The sequence below is a fragment of the Eubalaena glacialis genome, chromosome 18, assembly GCF_028564815.1.
Source record: "Eubalaena glacialis isolate mEubGla1 chromosome 18, mEubGla1.1.hap2.+ XY, whole genome shotgun sequence".
Lineage (NCBI taxonomy): Eukaryota > Metazoa > Chordata > Mammalia > Artiodactyla > Balaenidae > Eubalaena > Eubalaena glacialis.
Genome location: NC_083733.1, coordinates 48099388 through 48126745, shown reverse-complemented (window position 1 = coordinate 48126745; position 27358 = coordinate 48099388). Strand labels below are relative to the sequence as shown.

At 54.6% G+C, this 27358-nt stretch overlaps 1 protein-coding gene across 1 annotated transcript; it reads right to left on the bottom strand.

Annotated features, from left to right (window-relative positions):
- Positions 1 to 1088: 1088 nt before the first annotated feature.
- Positions 1089 to 26085, bottom strand: VSTM2B (V-set and transmembrane domain containing 2B). Its single transcript, XM_061173975.1, has 5 exons — positions 26004 to 26085; positions 25267 to 25451; positions 24231 to 24260; positions 22478 to 22949; positions 1089 to 1177 (listed from the first exon to the last, which is right to left on the bottom strand). Exons 1-5 carry the CDS (start codon positions 26083 to 26085, stop codon positions 1089 to 1091), a joined length of 858 nt encoding a protein of 285 aa, XP_061029958.1.
- Between the last annotated feature and the right edge of the window lie 1273 nt (positions 26086 to 27358).

Genomic DNA, 27358 nt, shown 5'->3' with positions numbered 1-27358 from the left:
ATTTCAGAGGCTGAAAGCAATCTCTGGATGCATGAAGAAAGAGTGTGGAATGCCCCACCTTCTCCCCAGATTCTCTCCTCAAACTAGCAGTGAGTCCAACAACAGTAATCACACCTGGGTGCATAATCTCTGACTGGGCAAATGCATTTGCACAAAGAGTTAAGCCAAAAGGGAAAAGAATGGTTCTTGATCTATATCACACCTCTTCCCAGGAACTCCTTTCTTTCAGGACCCAGGCTGGGGGTGCCTTTCACTCCTGGTTCCATGAGGTTCCCTGTCCCTAGCAGAGGCTGGGCAAGCACTCTGGTCTACTCAGTGTGGCCTTGGCCGGGTGCCCTGAGCTGTCCTCCAGGTTGGGCCGCAGCCAGCCAAGGGTGCAGCTGGCATCAAAGACCATGAGGTCACGGCATTCAGCATTTGGGCTACTTTGGGCACCAAGGCTTAACATTCATACGTGTCTGTAGAAAGGTTATTTCAAAGTTGTTTTTTATTCAACTGTTATTCAGCATTATACAATACAGTTTATAAACAAGTGTCTGACCTTGTTTCCAATCTTTATTTAAAAATAAATATTATTGACAGTGAATTTTAATTATGATACGATGTATCTTTTTTTAATCAAAATGTCTCAAAAGAAATAATTTACTTTAATAAAAAAAGAGAAAAGCCCCCAAAGGAAAAAGTAAATTAAAAATTTCCTAAACACAATAATCTGCTAAAAATATTTTGCTTTGTCAGAAAGGCTTTGACCCAGCATTTTTACATAGTATCCTAAAGATAACTGCTCAACAGTTCGTGCAAAATGAAGACTTGGAGGAAAAGTTTAGAAAAGAAAAATACATTAAAATAGAGAAATCATTGATCCCATGCATACTGCATGGTCCAAACTCCATCTTATTTGGAAACTAGATGCATTATTTTAGGTGGTCTACATTTGTGTAACTTCCCCAAAAATATGACTTATTTATTTTCCACGTGGACTTGGTCATGCTTCTCTGAGTCTGTCTGCGTCTGTCTGGCGATGCAGTCCTCACCCAGGGACTGGGCAGCTATGCGGGCCCACTCAGGAGCACAGGACAGCGCGTCTGTCAGGGGCCCACCAGCAGGCGAAGGAACTTATGTACAGCTAACAGGAGCAGGGACAGGAGCGGGTCTGTGGCGTAGTTAGGGCCGGTGCCTGCAGAGGACGAGAGAGGGACAGGGTTAACACCTGATTCACCAGAACCCAGCGGCCTATGCACAGACCGGGGAGGATGAGCCCTCCCCCGGCTGGGCTCTTGATGTCAGCACCCAGCTGGTACTCAGCTGGCACGCAACTGCTCTGCGCTCGCTTCCTATTTACCGACCGCACAGGAGCTCACCGTGGTCAGACACAGGGGCGCCCCTGCCTGAAGGGCGTGCGCTAGATAGTAGATCCAAAATCCAAACATTATTTTAGTTGAACAGGAAGACAATATGCTCCCTCTCCACCCACACCCGCAAGACTACGCTGCAAAGTGGCCTCAGTGTTTAAGGCCCAGCTCCCCACTCCTCCAGAGACTCCATGGTTGCGCACAGCTCCAGCCCCTCCAACTCCTGCCTGAACTGCACAGTTTTGCATTCACAAACATCCCGCTTGAGGCAACCTGATGTCTGCGCGTGAGTCCTTTCCACAAACTGTCAGTCCAGCCCTTGGGGTCACAGTGGGGCGCTCAGCAATCACTGGCTGGTGGAGGTGGGTGGGCCAGGGCCCCCCAGGAGTGACCCAAGCACTTTCCTGGTGGGAGGTCATTCCCATCTGCTCCTTCAATGCGGCCTCTAACCCAAGCCTCTGGCCCACTACTGGGACGGTAACATTGTGTCTTCATCCTCCTCACCTGGGCTGCCTGCTCGGCTCCCCCTCTGTCTGTCATAAGGTCTTCATCTGTTTGGAAGGCCTCCTGTGTAACTGGGCAAAAGCCTACCCATGAACTCCAGGCTTCTCACCTGGGAGTGGGATGCTCCCTCCAGGGTCACTGAGAGGAGCCAATGTAGAAGCACCATGCACGCCCCAGGTACTGCCCAAACCCTGGGGACATCACTACTAACTTGCATAGAATCGGGCTGCATCCGTGGAAGCAGTTTCCAGCCCCACCCTGCTCATCTGCAACATATGGAGGCCTCTCCTCCCTTCACCCCACCTAGCCAGCTGGGCTGGAGCTCTGTACCTGGGAGGAGAGACACAGGAGGCCCTTCCCTGTGCCAAGCAGATGGTACAGAGGTTGCGGCCACTCCCACTTAGCCGCCTGCAGGAGCTGCTGCCAGGCCGGCCAGATTTGTGGCTTCCCTGACAAGGCTGGGCCTGAACCTACAACTTCCTCCCCTTTCCAGGTGGAAGAGCCATTTGTCTTTTCTTTGCAAGGTGTTTCCCTCAATCCCAAATCATTCCTGTGTCCTGGGCCCCAGTCTCCCCTCTGGACCAGGAGGGGGTTGGACAAATGATCCAGGACCATTCTGGCTTGAGATGCCAGGATTCCATCTGTTCATTTTCAAAAAACAAGGGTTGTGTTTGAAGATCTGAAATAAAAGAGGGCATAGGCCATCCGCTGTGCCTGTCTTATCCAAGGTCAATCATTTCTGCACATAGTTCTGAGCCCCCACCGAGAAGCACAAGGACAGGAGAATCCAAATGTGCTAACCTTCCCTTGGGGTATTAATTTTTCACACAGTCGTCACTCCTGGCCCTCCGTGCAGCTTGGCCTGAGTTGACATCCTGCCTGTTGCCATCTGTCCTTGGGGAGGACCATGGTGTGGTCACTCCAAAGACCTGGGTCTTCTTTTGCTGCTCCTCACTGCCACGTGTCTCTGGGAAGGACGAGGGTGGATGCAGTGACGGACTAGTTGATGGATGGCCAGATGCCTGGGTGGATTCACCGAGGCTCAGATGCATGGAAACAGGGATGCAGCCGGCAGAGCACTGGCTGCTGGGCACACAGGGCTCATGTGGCCAGACCGGGCCCACTGGCTTCCACATCTCCTGGTGCCGATCTTTTTGCTCCTGCAAACCCTGACACTCAGGCCCGTGCAGGCGAGACAGAAACAAGCACGTGAGGCATTTAAAAGCAGATGTATGTGTGCAATAGAACTCCAGATCCTCAAGGCACTCAGGGGCAGGAAGCATGGCAAATGGGCTGCGAGCCAGGCAAGGTGAACACTGCAGAACCGTGGGCACAGGAAAAGGGAGCAGAAATTTTAATTTGCCTCCAAATACTGTTGACTTGTCTTTTCCACTATTACAATCTCACCTACTCACATTTAAAATTTTTTAAAATTGCACAAGACTTTTAAAAGACCCTGGATTGAAACAACCAGCCTGCCACTGTGCTGGGCCAAGCGGGGAGCAGCAGGGGCTTGGAGGATGGGACTGGTGGCTCCCAGAGGCCAATATCTGGGGAGGGTGGACACCAGGGTCTTCAGTGTCTCTGCTGGTGGATGTCTGGGGGTGGGGGGAGCCAGGTTTGGCTCCTGGGTGGTACTTCATCCTCTCTCTGACCCAGCATCGCCATAGAGGAGACTAAGGGAGGTGGTAATGGGGCAGTGGGCTGGCACCAGGACAACTTCCAGGCCAGGTTGCTGTGTGACCTGGGCAACACCCTTCACCTCTCTGGGTCCTGTGGCACACTCCATAAAATGCGGATGTGCATATGCATGGCTCCATGAAACGAGTATGTGCAGGGCACGTCTCACCAGGTTGGGGTCCAGATTAGCAAGATCGCAGTGGCAGACTGCAAAAATGGCTACAAATGCCCCATCCTCCCTCATCTACTTGCCCCCAGTGTCCACACTCTATGATAGTGCCCTCGCACACTCACGCTGGGGCTGGCCACAGGACTTGCTTTGGCCAATGAATAGTATCAAATGTGAAACAAGCAAAGGCTTGAAAAGTGCACTGAGGCTTGCCCTTTCTCTGTGGCTCTTGGAACCCACTGCCATGTGAAGAAGACTGGGCTGGCTTGCTGCAGGATAAGAGCCAGGAGATATCCTAGCAGAGGTCCCTCTAGACCAATCAGCCCCCAAACGAAAGGGCAGATGACCACAGATGCATGAATGAGCCTGACAGACACCAGCAGGAGAAACACCCAGCTGACCCACAGAATCATGACCTAAACAGATGACTGTGGTGTCACACCAAAGCCACCAAGTTTTAGGTCTTGTGTTACACAACAAAAGCTCACTGATAGATACAATCATGTAAACAAAAGGGCCTCAAACAGCCTGGAAGTGAATAAAATGTCAATGAAACAGGCAACACAGTTCCTTTTCTGAAAAGTGTTGGAGAAGAACCAGTTTTGAGGGTTGTCCTCCTTTTAAGAAAAACATTTTCCAAGATAGAATAAGCAGGGGAAACTATCTCCCCAAGCATTTGTTTTCAAGATGGACCGACATCCCTGGACCTCAGGGCAAAGGAGGACACAGGTTTTGGAACCTCTTGCTACATCACTCATCGGATACCCAAATGAGCCAGGGCAGACCAAGGAAGACTGGCTTCCAGGCTGCTCCTGGAGGAAGAGGGGTCTTCACATCAGAATGGGTTAGAATGCAGGAGTCTGGCAGCCCACTGTCCCCCTCCCCACATACTATCCACTTGGAGGGACATTGACAATTGTCTAGCGCCTGGCTGTTCCCCCCACCCCTCAGCATCCGCTGCCCTAGTCCCTGTTCTCACTGTTTTCCTGGAGCAAGCTAGGACTGCCCACTGCCGTCCAGGGCTCACCTCGACCCTCCAGGGCAGGGGCCAGGAGGGTGCCTTTGGCTCCTCAGTTGAGGCAGGACCTCCTATCCTGGCCTCTTTTGTCATGTGGCGTGGAGAGGTCTGTGTTCCCGGTGTTCCCGAGGACGTGGAGGCTGCTGTGATGACAGGTTGCTAACAGTCTATCTATTTTCTCCTTTCCTAAGGAGTACCGGGGACAGCTCTACAACACGCAGAAGCTTATGTCATGGTTAAGCTGGAAAATCAGGCTGCTTGAGAGGTGAGGGAAGCATCTGATGGAGTAGTAGCTGATTCACTCTTTATATGAAACAAATATCGCCATGTTGTTAATCATTCTTAAAGAAATCAAAGCTGCTCTGTGAATATTAACTTTTATCATGTGGATGGTGAGTGGGATAAGACTCACGCCAGAGCCATTTAAAAGGAGCTCCCAAAAATGTGGGCTCACCCAGACCCATGGGCACAGCAAAGGCGCCAGTCCAAGCAGCTTCCACTGAAAAATCCTGCTTCTCTATTTACCCAGCAATGGTAAAACTCCAAAGACCATGTCAGAAAACAACAGGGAACCTCTGGGGCCATTTGTCACCTAGTGATGAAAGTGAAGGAGGAGGCTTGGCTCCAGCCACCCTCTGGGATCCTCACTTTGCCCACATTGTCTGGAGGCCAAGCCTGTGAGTCTGGTTCCTGGGGGGATGCAGAGGTGGTAGCTGGACACCCCCACTCTGGCCTGGACTCCTACAGGCCTGGGGGCACTGAGGGGACCACTCCCACTCTGCAGGCATCAGGATCATGGTGGGCTGCTCCCCAGCTGACCAGTGGGGATGGCTAGCCAGGACAGCCACTGCCCTCCCTCCACCTGCCCAGCCCACGCCTCTAGGATCATGGATGGTTCTCTTGGTCTCAAGTGTAACTTCTGTCCCGGCTGTGGTCTGCAGCACCTGTCATTGCAGGCTGTGGATAGGAGAGAGCTGCAGCCTCTCCGCTTCCCCACTGCAGGCCTGGGAGCTGCAGCCGAGGGGCCAATCTGGGTCAGGAGTTTGCAAACAGTGCCCCTCAGAGTCTGGTGTTGCTCAAAGGCTGTATTTTTTTGTTTTGTTTGTTTTGGCTATAGCTTAAAAAGTAAAAATTTATTTCAGGTTTGAGAAAAGTAAGTAAAACTAAGATACATCTGAGGTCTGGTTCTACATGCAAGAATGGCTAACAGGCTGATTCTGCTCTTGTGACCTAAGCAAATTTGGAGGTTCACTCTGTGGGTCTGCCCTTGCCCCCTCCAGCGCTGCACTAGAATATTCCCATGTTGAGTACAGGTAGCCAGAAAAGAACTAGTCCAGTCTCAGTGGACAAAGCCACTCCACCGGTAAGCATGGATATCCTGACATCAGGACTATGACGAGGGCCTGGAGGACAGATCCCTCCTCTGTGTCAAGCAGAGCAAGCCCACTTATGTCCATTCAGCATTTTGTGCTGTCATGACATGTCTTTTGTATAAGGGATTTTTGGCTAAAAAAGTTAGAAAACCAAGTGGAGTGCCCTGGATGAGGTTCTTTCAGCGTGGATGTTGGATTCTATTCCTTTCCCCCTTTGCTGCCATCTGAGAATGAGAGAAGACAGCCAGCTCCCAAGTGGCAACAGTCTGAGCTTGGCTGGCCTTTATGGGCTGGACTTGGACATCCACTTACCATGGAGACCACGGTTTCTCTGCCTGGGGCAGCTGGGAACAGACCAGCTCTTACACCCTGTTCCCATCACTGGCCCTGCACCCCCAGCCCTGACCCAGCACCCCCAGCCCTGACCCAGCTCCATCCTGGACCCACGCTGTGAGTGTGGTGGTGGCCGACCCCAGACAAAGAGGAAGGCTCCCCTTGGAGCTTCCTGGGGCCAGGGTACGAGGAGTCTCTCTGTGCGTTTGCAGGGGCTTGTGGAGTAGAACAGAGAGAGCTCTTAGGAGTCATCTTGGCTATGGTTAAACACCATGCCGTTATCTGCAGGGGAGATGCGTAAGGTCACAGAGCCCAGGGGCAACAGAAAGGCACCAAGTCGCCACTTGAGGATTCAATCCGACTGCAGAAGGGTCTGACTTGGTGCACACAGAGCTCTAAAAATTGTAAATTATAATCCAACGTGTAAAATGTGGGAGACTTCTACCTAAAAGCACAGATCCGAATGTCTACTGGAAAGGCCCAAGACACAGCAGCTCTGGGCCTGCTTAGTCACCAAGCTACACGACCAGCAGCTGTCTTCTCTGCAGGAATCTCCTTCTCACTGCTCTCTCCTGACCCCCAGCTGGGCACAGGGAGGCTGCCAGTTACCTCCCTGGCCCCCTGTGCAGTCGGGCCTCCCTTCCCAACCCGCCTCACTCACCTCCATCCCCCACACTTGGCCCTTTGTGGGTGACTGAGTTTGCAACCTCTGAGACAGCTCTGGTGTGGGATCCAGGGGGCCTGGCTTTCAAGCCGACTTCGTCCCTACACCACTGTGTGATGATGGGGAGCTAGCCCTCCTTGCCCTGACATTCCTGGCTTCCTGATGGCCACCTGCACCCATCCTACTCTGGCTCTCTGCCCTCCCCTGGACGCTGTGCTTGGTTAGGCCAGGTGGCCCAGCCGCAGCTGGGTGGGAAGATGCCACCTTGCAAGAGGCTACTTCTGTTGTTGATGTTTTAATTTAAGCCTCTTCATGGATATTTATTCAAAGGGAGTCAGCAAGGAATAATCAAGCACTAACGGAATTGGACAGAATTAATTTCTGCCATAAGATTAATGTGCGCTGGTAACTAGGCAAAAACTAGGAGCAACAAATGGCCTTGGGTTTTAAAGGAAATTGGAAGTGTGGGATGTGGAGATGCAAGAGAAGGGATGAGATGTGGGTCCCTCAGTCCTGTGTTGACCCTGCTCTGCTGGCCTGTCCTACCCCAGTCTTAGGCAGCTGGCTCCTGGGTTTGAGAACAAGCTTTCCTCCTGGTGGGTGACAGCATGTCTACTGGGAGTGATGCCCACAGGGCAGCCTCCTTGTCTAGGCAGTGGGAGGAGCCTGAGCGCTCCCGGGCTGAAAGGGGGCAGACACAGGGGCCGCGCCTATTTTAGCCACGCCTCACTGTGCCCTCTCCCCTGCCATGGCCCCAGTGCAGCAGTGACCTCTTAAAGTGTTTTCCTGCCTCAACTGCCACCCCGTGCCTATCTCCCACCTTCTGACACACCTGGATAACTATCCCTAAAGGGCAAACCTTCGATGGGTTCTCTCTGCCCTCAGGAGAAAGTGCCACCATGTCAGTGGCACAGCTGGGGCTGCTTCGTAATCCTCCCCAGCAACCTCACCCCCTCCGCTCCTCTGCCACCAGTCCTGAGCTCCGATCCACTGTTCCCTGCCAGCACGTCGAGTGCACTCCAGGCTCACCCTGCAGGACCACTGAGTCCTCCTTTTCCTCTGTCTGGGTCTGACCTGTACCTCAAGCCTGGAACAAGTGCGCCTCCTCCAGGCAGCCCTTTCTGAGCACCCAGACACAGAGGGCTTGGCACAAATTAATGTCTGTGTTCATGTGGCCCTTGCCCGTGTCCCCTTCTCCCCCAGCCCCATAAACTGCTTCCTCACACGTCTGACCTCTCCAGCCATGGTGGAACCGCATGTGCCAGAGGGCTGGCCCCAGGCCTCCTCCCCTCCTCTGCCCCCAGCAAGCAGCCCCACCCACATCCGGGGCTCAAGTAGACCAAGCCAAGCACTTTCAGGATAATGATAGCAAACCTGGCTAGCTCCTGCTGGGGCCAGGTACTGTGGCAAGCACGTTACTTGAAATCCCATCCTCTTTACTGCAGGAATTACTATTTTATCCCTGTTTTACAGATGGGAAAACTGAGATCCGGAGAGGTAAACTGACTTGCCCAAAGCCTAGGGTTGACAGATAAAATACAGGATGCCCAGTTAAATTTGAATTTCAGATAAACAACTGATAATTTAAGTATATGTTAATTCCAAATATTGCATGGGACACACTTATACTAAAACGTTATTGATTGTGTATCTGAAATTCAAATTTAACCGGGTGTCCTATATTTTTATTTGCTAAATCTAGCAGCCCTAAACTAAAATAAATGGCAGGTCTGGGACATGAACCCAGACAATCTGGCTTCTGTCCACATACCTAACCACCACACACACCAGCTCTCAGGGCTGAAGAGCCAGAACTCTTCTTCCCACAGTGCCTTGGCTAGACCACAGCCCCAGGCTGCTTCTAAGGGAGAGAGCATGGGAATGAGATTTTTTTTTTTTTTTTTGTATTTTAACATTTATAATGGCTTTTTAATGTGGTCAACTTTGTTGCTAGCTCCTTTCCAGCTTCTTAATTCTTTTGAAATGAAGTCTTGCCCCAGATGATCCTTTAATGGTGCCACTTAATGAAAATGGTTAACAGGCTTTTCCCTACGGTTAGGTGGCTGGTGTCTGCAGGGCCAGGGGCAGCCCTGACCACAGTATCAGGGTACTTCCCAGGCAGGGATGGTGGGGGGGTCTCTCTCAGTTCTGGGTCTCGTCTTCAGGGGAGGATCTCCCACCTGCCCATTCATATTCTTTAAACTTTGAGGCTGCGGGGTGCAAATAGGCCTGTGGTTCTTGGTACTTGGTGCCAAGAGAATTCTTTCCTTTAACCCTCTCAGGAGGCTTTGGGAGGTAGGAACCACTATGCCCTTCCACAGGTGAGACAGAGAGGTAAAGTGACTTGCCTAAGGTTGCACAGCTGGTAGGCAGTAGAGGAGTTATCTCTAGTTTACTCCCTGGTATTTTCGAATCAAGTCCAGGACGCCTTCCTGACCCTACCCTCGGGGAAAGTTCTGCCTCACCTGCCTCCACACTTGCCTCAAGTGCCCCAAGCTCCAGGCAAACTGGGCTGCTGCACAGAGGCCACATGTGCTATCACTTTCCTGCCCCCCAGGCCTTTGTTGGTGCTGATAGACAGCCCTTTCCTGTTCCCTCCTGCCCAGAACCCACCCATCCTCCGAGGCTCAGCCCAGAGACACCCACAAGGTGACCTCCAAGACAGCTCTTAATCTGTCGGCTTCTCACCCTCCGACCCACATTGCCCCAGGCCCACTCCTGCCCTGGTCCTTTAACCCTCTCTTTTACCACATCAGCGCTCAGGTGGGCAGCCCAGTACTCCTGACTGGCCTCTCCACAGCCACTAACCCAACTAGCCAGGCAACTGCCTAGCCAGAGGCCAGAGTGCCCTTTTCAAATGCAAAGTACACATCATACCCCTGCCCCGTCAAACCCCTAGAGGCTTCATCTAGGCTGAAGACCTAATTCCTCACTGGGCCCCTCCTCAGCCCCCCTGCACCCTTACTTCTCCTTTCCGGGTCCAGTATCCTTCCACACTGCTTACCCCCTATCCTCTCATTCACCACCTGCCCCTCCCCTCCATGGGGTTCCCTCAGACACCACGTCCTCCTTGGCCCTGCTGGAGGCTCCCTTTGTCCCATGGGCTCCGGAGCAAGTCACATTTACGCTGGGCTGTGTTTGGGCGGCCACTGCGGTTTACCTTTCGACCCCTGTCTCCTCTGCCAGTGGGTAAACCCATCATCACCTAGGACCCTGCCCACACCTGCAGTGCTCACAAAGTATTCGTTGAATGAATGAATGGGAGTCTTTCTTAGACGCCCCCAGCAGTCTAAGCAGGCATGACGTGCGCCAGGCATCGGCCAGATGCTTCATGTTTGTCATCTTAAACACAAGCTGTATCTTCAAATACACGCTGGGGCTGGAGGCCCATCGCTATCTGACCTTTCAACTGCCCAAGACTGTGTGCACACATCTCTTTGTCTACCTTTTCTCAAATGAACTCCACCATTTTCCCTTTATTCCAATTTCTTCATTAAATAATTTTTGTTCTATTATGCCACGTGCAGCTTTATAAACCACTTCAAATTTTTCCCTTAGGAGAAAAAAATTTATATACATAAAAATATAAAAATGTATTTGTGTATTTTGTATAATTTATATATTTACATATTTGCATGTATGTGTATATATATATATATATATATATTTGGACTAAATCAGTTGTTTTAAAATCTTTTAAAGCAGTGGAACTCCTTTTTCAAGCTAAATGCTGCATGGAACCCCAATATTTAAAACCATTAGAGGGGGAACTTCCCTGGCGGTCCAGTGATTAAGACTCTGTGCTTCCAGTGCAGGGGGTGTGGGCTCGATCCCTGGTTGAGGAATTAAGATCCCACATGCCGGGCGGTGTGGAAAAATCCCACACAACACCCCCCCCCCCCCAAAAAATAAAATTAGAGGCAGAACTGCTCTGGTTGAAGCTGGAGGTAGGGCTGGGGGCCCAGGGTTCCAAGGAACAAAGTTTGGGAACCACTCAATAGAGACTCTCCAGGGCCCCTTCCAGACCTGAAATTCATGGACTTGTAGATTCTGGAGTGCTGGTGTGCCCATTACACAGATGGGGAAAGGGAGACCTGTCAAGGCTTCAAGTGAGTGGTCCCTTCCCCTCTTTGGGGCATTGCAGCCCTGTTTAAATCCCACTTGTCCCCTCCATAGCCTTTATGTCCCTCGAGGCAGAGTGTGCCCCAAATTCCCCAGGTCAGGCAAACAGTGAACACTCAATTAATGCCTGCTCAGTGAAGGCTTCTCTCTGTGTGGGTCCAGGCCCCAGTCTCCCTTGTCCCACTCAGTGGAGCTGGGCCTGGCCAAGAAAAAGCAGAAATGACAGACTGGAGGCCCAAGGCTAGGGAAGAAGGGCTGCAGGTCCCTGAGGCCAGTGCAGCAAGGACACAACAGAAGTTCCTTCCTCTAGATTCCACCGAGGTGACACCTGGATATTTCTTTCTGTTTCACACTGAGGACTTTTCTTCAGAAACACAATTTAACTGAAAAGGTTAGCACATTTTAATTGCCCAGGGATAGTGCTCTGAAAATTCTATAACATGTGCTCATTAAATAAAATTAGCACAGAGGATCTGCCCAGGATATGTCACGCATTAAAATATGACTCTGTAGAATAGAATGCATTATGAATTATTGCCTTGTGTATTTTTCGTTACATTAGTCTTTAACGTGAATACAGTTATTCATCTGCCCACCTGGAGATTTGATTTTTTAAATGCTTGAAAAAATATATTAACTTTTACATGGGCAATAATCATCAAGTCTTGGCCAGGCTACATCCACCAGAGTGCCCGGTGTCCAGCAGAAGGAGGGGTCCCCTGCTCCTGCCCCTCACCAGCGAGTGACAGAGGTACCTTCTGAAGATTGAGGGATTCAGGGACCTGGGGCAGGCTGGGGACTGGCTGTGTGCCCTTGCTCTACCCGTGGCCTGGGACAGCAGGCAGAAGCATGACCTGGCATGAAATTCTGGGCCTAGCCAGTCTGTGCCATGCCACCACCTGGGACCTTTCTCCTTGTGGCCTCCCCTTCCTGGAGGATGTGGACTGAGTGTACAGAGTGCAGGTGTGTGGAATGCGAACCCTAGGCACATCTGCAGCCCCAGCCCCACTCCTCCTGCAAGGCCCATCTTGCGTCTCGCATGCACTCATCTTCCCATCCATGTTTCATGCACATATCCACTCATCCTTCTTTCTATCCCCCATTTACCCATCCATCCACCCAGTCACACCCTTTTCCCACACATTCCTTCCATCCATCCACCCATCCACATGTCCATTCATCCTTCCTCCCACCCACCCCCAACCTCTTAGTCATCCAGTCACACATCCTTCCCTTCATTCACTCATCAGATACTTGTTTTGCTACCCATCCATCCATCCCGTCACTCATCCATTCAAACGTTCAGTCCAAGCCCTGCCATCTCTTGGCTGGATCACTGGCTCTAAAGTGGTCTCCCCACATCCACTCTGCTCCTACCTCTTCATTCTCTACAACTGCAGCTAGGGTGTTATTTCAAAAAGCATCATGCCCTGCCAGCCACTTGCTCCCCATCCATTGCCAAAAGCCAAAGCCTCCATCTCCATGGGGTTTAACCCCTGAACTACCCTTGACTTTAATTTCCCCCTGCACACCTTCTTGCTCTCTCTGCCTTAGCCATAGTAACTCTTTGTCAGGCCTTGCCACAGGATCTTTGCACGTGCTGTCCCCTCTTCCTGGAAGGCCCTACTCTCTCTTTCTCAAGCCAACTCTTAATCATCTCCCAGATTATGGCTTAAGTGTCATTCCCTCAGGGACCCTTTCCTGACTGGGTCATGTCTCCTTATTCTTAGTTCCCATAGCCCATGGGTCCCTCATTTAGAGTGCCAGCAACAGCTGCAAATTTTTACGTGCTATGTGACTGTTTGATCAATGTCTGTCTCTCCCTCCTCTGACTCCCAGGACCTTGTTGGTCTTATTCACATTGTGTTCTCAGTGCCTAGCATATTTCTTGCACATAAGATGCTCAATGGACATTTTCTGAATGAACGAGTAAATGAATGATTGAACAAACCAGTGCCAGGCCCAGTGAACGTGAATGTGGGGTGGTAAGGATACAGACATGAGAAAGAATTGGGCCTGCCTTCCCAGGGCATCAGTCTGGACGGGGTGCTCAGTCAGGCACTGACTCCAGGACAGGAGGGAAACGTTGGGGGCCTAAGACAGCAGTGGGGCCCTTCTGAGTGCTCAGGATGGATGAGACCCCTTGGGCTGCAGGGCCAGGAAGACTTCCTCCCTCTGTGGAGTGATCCCCCACTACCAACCCACCCTGGCTGCACATTTTCTGAGCCCCTTTTGCGTCCCAGCGGAGCCCTGAGTTCATTCTCAGAGTACCTGCTGCTCAGTCTGGCCACCACTGCTGGGCCATTAGCTCCTCCCTGAGGCAGAGGCGGGGTCTACCTGATGCCGTGGGCAGCCCCCACCCCTTGGCCCTAGCCAGACCAGATATAGTTAGCTAGGAACCCCTACCCCAGCTCAGAATGAGCCATGGCAGTATGTCAGCTCCATCTCCCCGGGGGTTTATTAAGGATCTTTTCTCTGGGCTAAGCGGCATTTGTGTGATAATCAATTGTAATAAGAGTCACTGTGAGGGGACTGACATTGCATTTGGGCTTTCCTGGCTTAAAGAAAACCGAGACTTTCCAGAGGAGAGCAGAAGGGCAGGGGCGGAGGTGGGGGCGGGGGGCAGCAGAGGGAGGGGCTCTGGATCTTTGGCTATATCCATCCGTTAAAGGCAGGCAGACCTCCTTCTTGATGAGCCTGCAGTGCTGCATGGGAGGGAGGCTCATGTGGGGCCTGAAGGGGTCCTGGCCTCCTGGTTCTGCATGCAGCCCGCTCTTCATCCTACCCTCTCCCCATTGGTCCCTGGGTGCCAAGCAGCACCTTTATTGGCAGTCATCAGGCTCAGTGAGCCACAGCGAAGGGATCCAGGCAGGTATGAATATGAAAGACAAAATGCCCGAGCACATGGAAGACAGTGCAGGCCTGAGCCTGCAACAGTGGCCCAAGCCCCATCACTTGACATGCCCATCCCTGCAGGGCACCCGGCCTCCCCACACAAGTGGCTCCATCTCGTGTGGTAAGAGTCCCAGTGAGGAGGACACTGGGCACCTCCTCTCCACTTAGGCCAGCCCTGGAGGCTCTTTGGCTGCTTGACCGTCACTAGGGGGCCAGGTGCACAGATGTGATGGTGCAATGTGCAGGTGGGACACGAGGAACCATAGTGAACCTGTCCTTGCTCACCAAGGAGCTCCTGACTCATGCAAAATAGCCACAACCAGACAAGGATGAGGACGTGGTATCATCCCCATTTCCTTTCCTCCCCCCTCCAAATGGCACGGAGAGAGAAAGGACAAAAATAGCACCTCACTGAGCCACTGGCAATCTGAGGGCATTTTCTGTTCTGAAGCTCCATCAGCTCCTCTCCTCACCTTTAGCCCCATGACATGTACAGTGCACGGAGGGAGACACGTCTCAGAGCGAAGTCTCAAGATCGGAGCCCCCAGGCCAGCCCCCAGGCCTCATGAAACGACCCTGGACAGTCAGTGCCATTCCCACGAATAATGCTGATAATGAGAACCAGCATCTACTGAGCATTTTCTAGGTGCCAGGCCCTGTGCTAAGCTCCACTCTTTCTGTGGATTATCTCCTCTGATCCTGCCCTTCGCCTTCTGGCATGGGGCACTGGCGCCATCCAGATGATAACAGACGTGAGAACTTGCACGTGGGAGGCAGGAAGTGTTGGATCAGGATTCAAATGCAAGCAGCTGGACTCGTGTGGAAAATGAGAAGCATAGTACTTACGAAGGGTGAGAGAATGAGGCATGTACTGTGACTTCTGGGTGGCTGGAGCTCTGTAAGTCCCAGAAATAGGGAGATTGGTTGGCATTCAAACTCTGGCTTGCCTACTAGCCAGCTAGCTGCACAGCTAGCTGAATGTGTGAAATGCAGAGGAAGAATTAAGTGGTTGGAAAAGTGGTAACACTTTCTCCTGAACTGTTGTCAGCCTCTCTCAGGTTTGTTTTGTTTTTTCCACCATAATGGGCAGCTCCTTTAAGAGATCTTGTCTAGGCCGTGACTGACCATAGTCTCCCCGCTTAACGGTGCTGGGTGTCCAGCTGGGTGCACTGGGGAGGTGCCCAGTTCACAGCTGGCCTTCACACATGAGTAGCCCTCTGGAAGGATGGTCACTTCTGAGATGGATGGAGCAGAGCCCAAGGGTGTGGTTGAGTGGGTGAATGGTGGGGTCCCCAAAACACTCTCCTTGAACCACAAAGACCAGAAGCCAGTCCAGAGTAGCTTTGATATTTCAGCCTGAGGGGTGGTAATGATGGAATGGAACAACCAGTACTTTCCAGAAATAGCCTCACCCAGGATTGCCGATGCAGGGACAAGGCTTCACAAGGCCTGCCTCTCAAGGGCTGTCTCATGGAGGGTGTGGCGTGAGAGGAGGCCCGAGTGAGGTCCCGGCCGGCCTCACGCCCTCGCTGCTGCTCAGCACCCCTTGCAGCCGCTTGCACGGCTCTCTGTTCAACGGCAGCTAAACCCTAACCCAGAGGAGGCCGAACTGGGTAATCCATGTTGTATTTATACCACACCTTCCCTGAGAACACCAAAACCACCAACAAGCAGGCTGTTTCCCCCAGAAGCTACATCCCAGGGGAGGAGGTTTGTCATCCTTCATAAGGAAAAGGTAGGGATCGGCAGTTGCAGGTGCTGGGCCTGTTCGCTTGTAACCTTAAACTCTCCTGCAGCCCTTACATAAGACAAAGTGAAGCTTCTCACTGCTTTGGAGTTTCCAAAAGATGCCTAGTAACAGTCAGCAAAGCATGGGGGAATAGAGAAGATGATACCTTTTTTTTTTTCTTGCGCTGCAAAGGTGTCTTAAAACCAAGTCGGCATCTGCCGTAAAGCTTAGAGGTTTAGACCACAGCCAAGCCCTTGCCTCTGTCCACATGGGGCAGAAGTAATCAATATCATATTACAAAAGCTCTTGACCTCATTTATTCCCATGGATGCTTGGGGAATTCTTAATATTCAGAGCTTTTAAAATGTGTGCCTGGCATATTTAATGAGAAGCTCCTTGGTGGGTTCGGCTCCCAGTGACATTTAGAAAGCCTGGCTCTCCGCCCTTCCCGTGGGGCTGCCACCCTGGCTGAGGAAAGGGTCTGGGCTCTGGGGAGGGGACTGTTGGATGAAGTGGGGCAGAAAGAGTCATGGGGAACTGCAGAAAGGGGGGACATCAGTGAGATGGGTGTGTGGCATACACCAAGTACTCGGTGAAAGGCAAGTATTATTTATCATTATTACAATCCTTAGTGCAGCCGTTTCATCCTTAATTTGGGGTCTCCCTGATGCTGAGAGAACAGCTGCATGGTGAGCCGACTCACTGCTCGGTGATGGACAACGGCCCTTCCATTTGGTGTGACTTTCTCAATCCATGGGGCACAGAGTAGGGAGGAAAAGACAGGCCTCCAGAAACTTCCCCAGGACTGACCTAAGCAGGAGGACAAAGCCCCAGGAGCCTCTTTCAAGCCTGAAATCACACACTGCCTACAGGAGGCCTCCTCTGATTGCCTCCGCTGGATTGGGGCTATCCTCCCTCAGGACTCCCACTGACACAGACAGCTTTGTCCTGGAGTTCCATGGGCGCCCTTGAGGCCCTGAGCTGAGTCTGTGGCTGCCATCACTGGTTCCTGCTCATGGCAACCATGGGACTGGCTGATGAGGGAGAGGACGCCATGTAGTTGATAATCACACACGTTTGCCACTGACGTGGGTGCCTCCTGTCAGCTGTGAGGCTCAGCCATTTCCTTTATGAAATCCTTTAATTTTCTCTTTCAGGATGCTCAGAGAGCCTCACTTTCTCTTCTCTGGGACAACTTTTGCCAGATTTATCTTCTCTTTAATTATGATCCTTGTGTCACATCAGAGCTTGAGGGAAGAGTGGATTGTTTATTTAAGGTGATGGTTTTCAGGTCCTTGTGGGCCTAGTAAGATGGGAAGAACAGGTGACTGCCGCCTGGCTTGCTGGCCTAGTTGGAGACTCTCCCCACAGCATGGAGATTCTCCCTGGTCACGCTGGCATTGTTTCTGCCAGCTTTGTCATCCACCAGGGGCATGGGTGGAGAGTAAGTGCCTTCACCTTATCCACAGCCCCCTTCAGTCATGGTTTATGGTTGCCATGGCCACACCCAAGGATGCTCCTCTTGATGGCTCCCAGCAGTAACAGTTTCTCTAAAGCCGTCACACCTATGGCCTTGGTTGTCTTTCTCTCATTATTAATTGAAATATTGAGAGCCAGTTCTCTGTGTGGGCACCAGGCAGCAGTTTGCCACATCCAGCTGGTTCTCGGTAGGGGCCATGGTGGCTCTTCTCGAAGCCGGAGCGCCAAGGCTAATTAGAGGTTCACACACCACAGAGCTGATCCCCAGGTCCCTGCAGAGGGGAACCTCTTGCCAACATACAAGCCATTTCAGTTGCAAACTGTATTCTATTAAGGCCACACTTGGCTTCACTGTGGCAACTTTCCAGCTAGAAGGGTTTATCTGGAAGATACCGTTTTGTTTTCTCTCTTTCTTTCCCTCTCTTTCTTTCTTTCTTTTTTTTTTTTTTCTGGAAATGGCAGCCAGCAACAAAGTGTTCATGAAATATTTTCAGTGTTCAGATTAATTAGGAGTCAGATTTATGACCATGGCTAAGAAGGAGCCCAATCTCCTGTGCTGGCTCTGCTGTGCTAATCTAGCCCATGTTATTTTTAAGCACAAATATCAAAATGTCTTTTGACAAATGAGATGTGAAATGAATGAGTTTTGCACATAAACTTTTAGTGCAAATATGTATTTGGCTACATTGGGCATGTATGGAGCATAGGAAGGCTTTTCTGGCCTGGCTGTGCAGTAGCTATGAAGTATGAAGTTCTGAGTAAGTACCCTCATCCCTTTCCTAGCATTAGTAAAGAGGCTTGCTTAAAAAACAGAGCAACACAGTGTTGTCTGGGGCTTCTGACTTTCTCCCAGGAGCAATTGCTTAACAGGTGACTGTCTGGGGAGGTGGGCTGGGACCATCTCTGAGGTTGCCAATCTGAAACAGCTAGTGTATCCACTCAACCCAGGCCTTATGTGACCTCTTTAATTAGAAACTCAGCTCTGGGTTTGTCTTGGAGTTGGGGTGGGGCAGAATTCATCTTCCTCCCTTGAGAGCTGGGTTATTCCCTTTGTCCCTCCAGATCCACCCGTCGGCTTTCTCCACTCTGCTTTGAGCCCCTGGAAGCTGGCCTGTATAGCCTGCATCACCTGGTACCCTTACCCTCCGCGCCCAGGAAGGTTTGGCCAATGGGAGGCCCTGACAGGGAACTGGAGGGCAGGAGAAGAGAGAGGTTCTGCTGGGCTACTGTGGGTCAGCTGTGTCCCTCTCCCAAGGCCTCAGCTCTTTCAGGGAGGCCTCTCCGTCCAGCTAACCTCTCTGGGTTCTGCTAATTGCTCCCTCCCCTTGCCCCTTTCAGGCCCTTTTAGGCCAGTGGCCCTCAGTGCTACTAGCCCTGGGGACCAGTTCTCATCCTTGGCTGTCCTAACCTTGTTCACACCTTTAAAAAATACTCTCACTGCCTCTCCTCCATGACTCTGCTTGAGTGTGTCATCTGCTTTGCCAGCATCCTCACTGCTATATTCTGCAAACACCCTTGCCTGGTAACCAAGTGGCAATAGTCCTTCCTCGTCCCCTCCCCTCTAAGCTGCCAAGAACTGAGAGTGGGGTGACGGGAGTGGTGACAGTGGGGGGAGAGCAAGACTGAGGTCACCGCCTCGAGCTCCCTTTCTGACTCACGCTGGTGGTGGCTCTGAGTGATTGGCTGGCCTGCTGCATCCCAGGGAGGCTCAGGAGGCCCAAGCGCTGCTCAACAACACAGCCCTATAGAAAGGTTACTAATGCTGTGACTCATAACACAGTCTGCAGTCTTCATTCCATCCACAGCCCACAGGCTTGGCAGCCTTGAGTGGTGAGGCAAGATGGGGCACTTAAGATGGTATGGGTCCCTCCTTGGGATCAAGCCATTCAGGTATGTTTGTGGATTAGAAGTCCTCTAATCCACTTCTCCATGCCCAGAGTGGGACACAGAGAGGCCCACAGCACAGTGATTCTCCCAAGAGCTCACCTGGAGAGTGAAGGTTATGAGCCTTTTGGTCTTCCAGCTGAAGGCCCCACCTTACTGGCCTTCCAAACAGGAGATGGAGAGAAATTTGGGGTTCTTTCTGAGATATGTCTGCAAGGTTACTGGCCTGTTCAGGAGCTAGCAATGGTTTTGGGGCCACAGAGACCTTAGGGGTCTCCATACCCCTACCCTAGTTGTGCTGCCCTGTCAGCCCTGGTGGGAGCCCAGCTGGCTGTGCTTTCTGGAGGGAAATGAACACTACTTTCCACTCCAGGGAGGGCAGAGGAGCCCCCTGTCTGGGCTGCTGCCCTTATCCATGTGGGCATTAATATGCTGTCCTGTGGCTGGCAGGTGCCATCAGAACTGGGCTGACCTGAGGACCTTCCAGAAAGAAGGGCATTGTCCATGCCACCTTCCATGGCTGGGTTCCTGCTATAGCGATGAGTTAACCTGGAGCCTCCTTGTGGTCGAGCCCAGAGACTGGACATCTGACCAGCCATGGCAGGCATAGTCAGGTCAGCCTTGGTTAGGCTCAGGGGCTCAGGCTCTGGCCAGGGGGCAAGGGAGATTCAAGCAGGAATGATCTCTTTTCACATGGCGTTTCCTTGACCAAAGGCTTTAATGATCCCTGTTGCTCCACTCAGCATTCAAGGCCCTCCACAGCTTGCCAACCACCAGCCACTCAGCTTTATCTCCCTCAACCTCTCCTCTTTGGCCAGATTAGATAATGGCCTTGGTGATAACAATGAACTTTATACAGCAATTTCCATTCTGAGTTCCCTCTGAGGTCAGGGATTACTAAAGTATTTCTGAGAGAAGTACTTTCAGAGATGGTAAGCCACTTGCCTAAAGTCACACAGCCAGTAAATGAAGGAGGCACAATGCATATCTGGGCTCTGGCCTTCCAAATCCTCTACTTTGCCACTCTACTCACGGTCTATGGGATAACCCAGAGGAATATTCCAGCCCAAGACACACACGTTTACTTGCTAGTGCCCAAGGAGATGGGGCAGAAGGGTGTTTTCTTCACAAAATAGCATCCACTAAGCCAGTCACCCTGCAAGTCAGTAAGTGCTTTTCCAGTATACGTACTGTGTGCTAGTCAGAGATGGCTACATGCCCCGTGATTCAGGCTCCTCTTCCACCCTGAAGAGATGAGGCTGGATAACAGTTGCCAAGCCGAGGACATTTTCTAGCCTGCCTTGCATCTGTTGAACAATCTGACTGAGTTCTGGCCAATGGATGAGGGTGGAATTAACATTTACCACTTCTAGGCCTGGCCTTTAAAAACTTCCCTTGCCATTCTCCATATCAGCTTTTCTCTGAGAGAATTAAGCCCTACCAAAATGATCTGAGTGGCCATTTTCTCAATCTTCCAAGAATGACAGATAACTAGATCCATTCTAAATGCATAAGAAAGAAGTCAATTCATCACATGCAATGTGTGCCTTAGAGCCCTAGGGCTTGGTTTGCTCAGAGAACTGGGTTGAGAGGGCTGCTTCCATTCTGTCTTCCCTTGTTTGTGGGCTGTATGTTGATGTCCAGAGTGAGCTTGGAAGCCGTCTCTTAAAGATGGTAGAGTTTCTCTCAGCCTGAGTCCCTGAATGACTGCATGGAACAGAGCCACTCCTCCCCCCCCCACCCCCCCAGTGATGTAAACCAGAAATAATACATTTGAATTGTGTTAAGCCTCTGGCATTTTGAGGTTTTGCACAGCAACTGGTATTACCTTAAACTAATATGGGGGAAAGCTCCAAGACAGGTGGGGGAGTTTGGGGAGAGGACCTCCACAGGTTCCCAGCTGACCCACCTTCCCTCACAGTCTGGGGGAAGGTCTTGTGGGTAGCCATGTGGAGCCTAAGAGGGACGAGGCCTCCAGATGTAGCCAGCAGTCTGAGCCACATGGAGAAGCTCCCACAGGGAGTATAACTTAGTGAGAAACAACTGAACTGATGTGGAAGCCAACTGGCAGGGTCTGAACTGCTTGAAGGCTTAAGAATCAGCCAGAGAGGGAGGCTAGGATGCCTGTCTCCTTGGATTCAGCAGGAGAGCCCAGAAGCCTGCATCCTTAAAAAGTGCTGATGCTGGTGGCAGGTGGTCTGCACTTTAAGAACCATGAGAATAGGGCATGACAGTGTGCTCCCCCCCACCCCCAGTAGGTTTATATACGACTGTCCCAGAGCCAAGCCTCCCAGTGATGCAAGGCCAGTAGAGATGCTCTCTATGGGACTATGCATCAAACAAGACTGAGAGGGAGTGATGAGCCTAAAGTCAGATACAGAGAGTGAGCACTGGGGCTGAGCTCATCTCTGAGGCCCCATCTTTGAGTTGGGAGTGGGGGATGCCTTGGGAGAAAGGGCACAGTGGGCAGTAGGCCCTTCCACCCTCCATAAAACCCCACCACTGCTAAGCAGCCCCTCCTTCTCCAGAGCTGCCTGCTCTGTAGTCAGTCCATTGTCCTTACTCTCTGTTCTCTGACTCCCTTCTCATCATCACTCCCTTCCCCTTCCCCCAACCCTCTCAGCTCCATAGGAGAGCAGGCCTTAACCTCTGGGTGCCCTCCTAACAATGGTAGGGCTCCATCCTCACCCCCAACCCCCCACCACGAGGGCCTAAAGCAGACTGGAGTGGCGATTTATAGCAGAGCTTGTGTCTAGGACCAGCCTGGAGGTAGCCAAGGAGAGCAAAGCCTACACAGCCAGGCCACCCGTGTTGGCTTGAACAAAGTCTGTCTGTTCAGTCCAGTCAGGCAGCAGCCAGACTTACAAGACCTGAGTTGTAACCACCTCCTCTCTCTCTAGACTGGGCGCTAGTGCCCACCCTTTAGGCGCTAAGGGTTCCAGGAGAAAAGCAGGCCCACCGCCGTCGGAGTGCAGCCCGCAGGGTTCAGTTCTCCCAACGCAAGGAGGGCTCCCCTCCCTCCAGCCCGTGTGTAGCAGGAAGTCGCCGGCTGGGCAGCCCGCACACTCATAAACACACGTCCTGAATGCTCCAAGCGGCCAACAGTGAAGACAGGAAAACAGCAGGAAGAGCGCAGAAGCGAGGCTGCGGAAAACGCTCCCGGGCGCACCCAGATGAACCACCAACGACTCTGCATCCGCAAACGACCCGAGCCGGACCGCCCCTCCGGCGAGAGCCACCCCCGCGCGAGCGCGCCCTCTCGGCGCCGCCCTTACCCGAGCCGTGCCTCTGGCGCAGAAGGACCGCCTCACGGGGTGGCGGCGACGCTGACGAAGCAGCGGTCGCGGCCGCGACGGTGGTGGTGGCTGCGTGGGCCGCGGAGTTGGCGGCGGCCTCGGGGACTCCGGGACGAGGGGCAGCGGGAGGGCTCCCGGGGGGCGGGCTCTTGTCGCCATGGCCGGGCTCCGAGGTGGCGCGGCCCGCGGCGCCGACGTTGTTGGCATTGGCGGCGCTGGCGGGACCGTGGCGACGCGGGCCGCTGCTCTGAATGTGGGACACGGCTTCGGCGGCCTGCATGTTGGGCGGCGCGAAGCGCGAGAGCACGCGCAGCAGCGCCTGGGCCTTGTGTTCCTGCGTGTCGTCGTCGCCGTAGTCCGACACGCGGCACTCGTAGACGCCCTCGTCCTGACGCCGCACGGCCGACAGCCGCAGCCGGTGCGAGATGTCATTGCCCTGGACGCGCACGGTCTGCAAGACAGCGGGGGCTGGGGTCAGAGGCCGGGATGGGCAGGCCCGCAATCCGCGCTCCTGGCCGGCGTAGTGCAGCTGCGCCCAGCCCCGCAGGGCGCTCCCAGGCCACAGCACCCCAACACTTCTCAGACCTGGCTCTGCCCATCATCACGATTCAGGTTTCCTTCACCCCCGTGGCTCCCCAGTGGTATGGAGCTCCCAACTCTGAGTGGACCCTGGGTGGCCCTGCCCATTGCATCGTGTCTCCAGCTGCCCCATATCTTAAAGGAGTGCTTCAGGTTGCACCCACTGCTCATACAAACCTACCTTCGTGTCTTCCCATAGCTTTCCCTTCAGAGCCGCAGAACCCACCCCTTCTTCCTCCCTCTGGCACCTTGGAGAAACCTCAGGCTCGGCCCCGCATCCACTGTGAGGCATGGCCTTACGTCCGGTCCTCCACATCTACTCGCACTAACGTTCCTTAATTCTAGAATCCGGTGGACAGGAGTGGTGTCCGTAGGAAAGCCGCCTTGCCCTCAGAGTGCGCATATATACCTGCTCCCGGCTCCAGCCCTTCTCAGGTAACCCTCCGCTCTCCCAAGGAGGCAGGTGATGCAGAGGCTGCTGCCGGACCCGCTCAGTCCCTGCTACTTATGAACTTGCCTCTCCGCGGCAGCATGAAGCTCCGGACAAAGCTCATCTCCCTGCGGCCTGGTGGAGACGCCGGGGAGCAACAGCTTTGTAGCCCTCACCGAGCTCCCAGAGAACCGTCACCTCTGAACCGAGCATAAGACCCGGTCGTCTCCAGGCCCTGATACTTCCATGCTCCAGCTGGGAAAGCTTGGGCACGTCTCCTCCCCAACACTGGCAAGACTCCTCCCCCTACCACAACTCCCCAAGCCAGCCCACAACACCCGGCACCGCGACCCGCAACCCAGGCGGAGGAGAGGGCTGCAGCGGAGGGCGCCGCCTGGGCGCCGGGTGTGTGCGGGGCACGAGTGGGGGCCACAAGCCTGAGCACCGGTCGCGGCTAGGGCAAGGAGACTGAAGGAGAGTTTTACAGGTGACTGTACAGAGGAGGAAGGAGATTCAGGCCTGGGACCCTTGATTTACACGAAAGAGAACCCTATCCGCTACCGGTGACAGATGGCGCCCCGACACGCCAAGCAGCCGACAATGCAAGGCTGCGAGCAGGGCCCTACACCGCAGGCCGCTGAGCCTTTCTAAAAGGGAGGGAGCTGCGGGGCGCAGAGCGGCCAGAAGGGGTCTCCCGCGGCCCGCGCTGGGCTCCACACTTACGCTGATTTTAGTTGCATCCTTATTTGTTACCTAAAATGCAAAGAGGGAGAGAGAGATATTAGGCTGTCGGCCTTCAGGCTCAGGGAACTCAGATGAGCCTCCTGCAAGAGGATCCTCCGCAGGCGGGCTGGGACTCGAAACCGCTCGGGAGGTAGCCACAGCTGAGGGCACGAAGGACATCAGGATTTTCAGGAGTTTTACCCCGAAGGAAGCAGGGCTTGCAGCTAGCATGGCGCCCGGCCAAGGAGGGGCTGCCCTAGCACACCTGCCTGCCAAAGAGGAGAGGCTGGATTGCCACCCGGTGGGAAGAAAGGCCAATTTCCCTCTGGAGGAGCATCCTCATTCCCTGCCGTGTTTCTCTAAACCCCTTGAAAAGCTGGATAGAGGGGCCGGTGTATCTGCACAGGACCCAGTGGGAGACGTGAGCAGTAACTAAGGGTGGGACTCTGGGTAGAGGGTAGGTAGGTGGTGTGTGTGTGTGTGTGTGTGTGTGTGTGTGTGTGTGTGAGAGAGAGAGAGAGAGAGAGAGAGAGAGAGGGCGCCAGTGCTAGAGACTGTGGTTTAAGAGGCAGATGGGCAGTGGGGGAAGTCCCTCTGATCCTGCGTGGGCTGGAGGTAACCTGTACACTGTGCTCTGCCGGCCTCTGGAACGCAGCCCAGAGGAGCTTAACTCCTTGGCCCTGTGCCCTGGGGACCTCAAAGTGGCAGAGGGCAGGGAAAGCCCGGCCCCAGCAAGGGGTCTTCTTTCAACACCCAGCACCCATCAGCCTCTGGGCCCGCAGCCAGCAAGAGCAGGCGAACTGGATGAGGTGCGGCTTCTTAGGGGCTAGGCGTGGAGTTCGGGGAGGTTTCCGGCGAAGGAAGTGAATTAACAGGATCTGGGGGTAACAAATGCTGCTGTTGAAGGTGCTGTGGGCATGGGGAGGGTAGGAAATGGGTTGCACCACAGGGCGGCGCCCTGCCTTCCTCGCCCGGGTTACCCCAGCCGCCCGACACGAGCCGGGTGAGCACTGGCGCCGCGTGGGCGGCCGGTTACCTTGCTCCGGGCGCCGGGCACGCTAAGCGCCAGCTCGTGCAGCAGCTCCCGGGGCGGCTCCTTGAGGTACCACCACTGAATCTCCAGCGAATACGAGGTGGCTCCGCTAGCCCGGAACGCGCAGGGCATTTCGATGTCGTCTCCCTCCCGTACTGTCACATCTTTGGGGACTTCAGTAAATGTAGCTGGGGGCGGGGGAAGAGAGAGGCTTGACCAGCTGTGGGGCGGAGGCCTGGGGCAACCCCAGGCGAGACGGTCGGTCCCCGGCTCGCTTGGCCGTGTGCTTCCCACCCCCCAGCTACTCGTGTGGCCCAGGCGCTGGCAAAGTTCGGTCGAGCAGCTGCCGGGCTGCAGGGGAGACCGGCTACCGCTGCTGGCTGCTTCCCTCCAGATCGCGAGGGGCAGCAGGGGCGGCTTACGCTTCTTCCCCGCGCCTGGCCGCACTACCAGAGCCAGGCTGGGGCGCGCCAACTCCCGGCACGCCGCAAGCCGCCTGTCCGCAGTTGGAGCCCCGGTCCGGCTCGGAACGACCAGGGCGCGGGCGCCAGCGATGCGGCGACCCTTCGCCTCTCTCCACCCCCTACCCCGCCGGGCCCGGGCTGCACACCGGGATTGCTGGAGACTGTGAAGCCTTCCCCTTCTCTTCCTCCTCCTCCTCGGCGACCAGGGCAGACTGGCTCTGGCGGCCCCGGCAAGGACCCCCGAGCCCCCAGCGGCAGCAAAGTTCCCGCGCTCACCGTCGGCCATGAAGAGCAGCAGGGCGTGCAGCAACAGCGGCGGCAGGTATCCGGGGGCACCGAGCCGGTTCCTCTGTTCCATCTCCCGCAGGGGGCGCGGCGGCGACGGGAGCGCGGGCGCGGAGAGGCGGCTGCGGCGGCAGCTCGGGCTCGGATCCGGCTCGGGCTCGGGCTAGGACGCCTCCGAGCCTGCCATGGCCCCGCGCGGCACCCCCTCCCCCGGCCGCCGGCGGCCGCCAATCAGCCCCGCTCCCTCGCCGGCTTGCCCGGCGCGGCTCCGGCTGGGGGCGCTGCGCGGGGTGGGCAGAATGCGAGGTCCCGCCGGGAGGCTACTGGCGATCGGTCCGTGCCTCCTTCTCTCTGGTTATACACTGGACCGATGGGGACCCGCAATTCAGTCTCTGCCCGTCGGGCCGGTCAGGGGCTGGGCCGCCCCGGGACCCATCCCTGGCCAAGAGAGTGTGCGCCTCGGAGCCGTGAGCTTCTGCCTCTCAGTTTCCTTCTGGTTTGGCTCCCGACTGCCACCTCCTTCGGCTCCCGCCCAGCCCTCCCGCTGTCGCCTCCGCCGGTCCCTCCTCGGCTCTTTCCGCAAGGCAAGTGGGCGCTCAGCCGCGGCGCGCAGACCTGGCGTCCGACCCAGCGCAGCGCCGGGGAGAGAGGGTCCGGCGTGGCCGACCCAGAGCCGGAGAGAGGCAGGAGTGGGGGAGGGGAAGGAGAAAGGGAGGGGGCTGTCAGTGGCTGGGCACTGTGCCACCTCCACCGCTGCATCACCCCTCCCCTCCCCTCCCCTCCCCTCCCCTCCCCTCCCCTCCCCTCCCCTCCCCTCCTCTCCCCTTCCACAGCAGGCACCGCCCCCGCCCCGGAGCGCCCCCCCCCACCCCGGTCGCTTGGAGGGACCACAGTCTCTGGTTGGAGCGCAGCTGCGCCCCGCACCCGCTTTGGCTGGGGGTCCTCCCACCAAAACTCTCCCTTGCTTCTTTCCAGCCTCCAGAGCCAGATACGGCCGCTTATCCCTGCGCCCCGCGGGTTCCGAGGCCCTCTCCGCAGACCCCCGCCCTCAACTTCTTACCCCGGTTTGGGCAATAAGCTGCCCCGCTCTTTGTCCCAGGCCCAGGCCATGGCGGGTGGGTGGGCGCCGTGGGCCCGGGAGAAGGGCGGAGCGCTGTGCTGGGCCGGGGACGAGGCTGGGTGACGGCGGCAGCGCCGGGAGTCTGCAGTGTGCGAACAAGAAGTGAGCGCAGAGCGCCCGGCGAGCAGGTGCCAGTGGCGCGGAGAGCGCAAGAGCGAGCCAGAGAGCAGCAGCCGTGAGTGACGGCAGAGGCGGCGGGGGTGGGGGGTGGGGGGTAGAGCCCGGC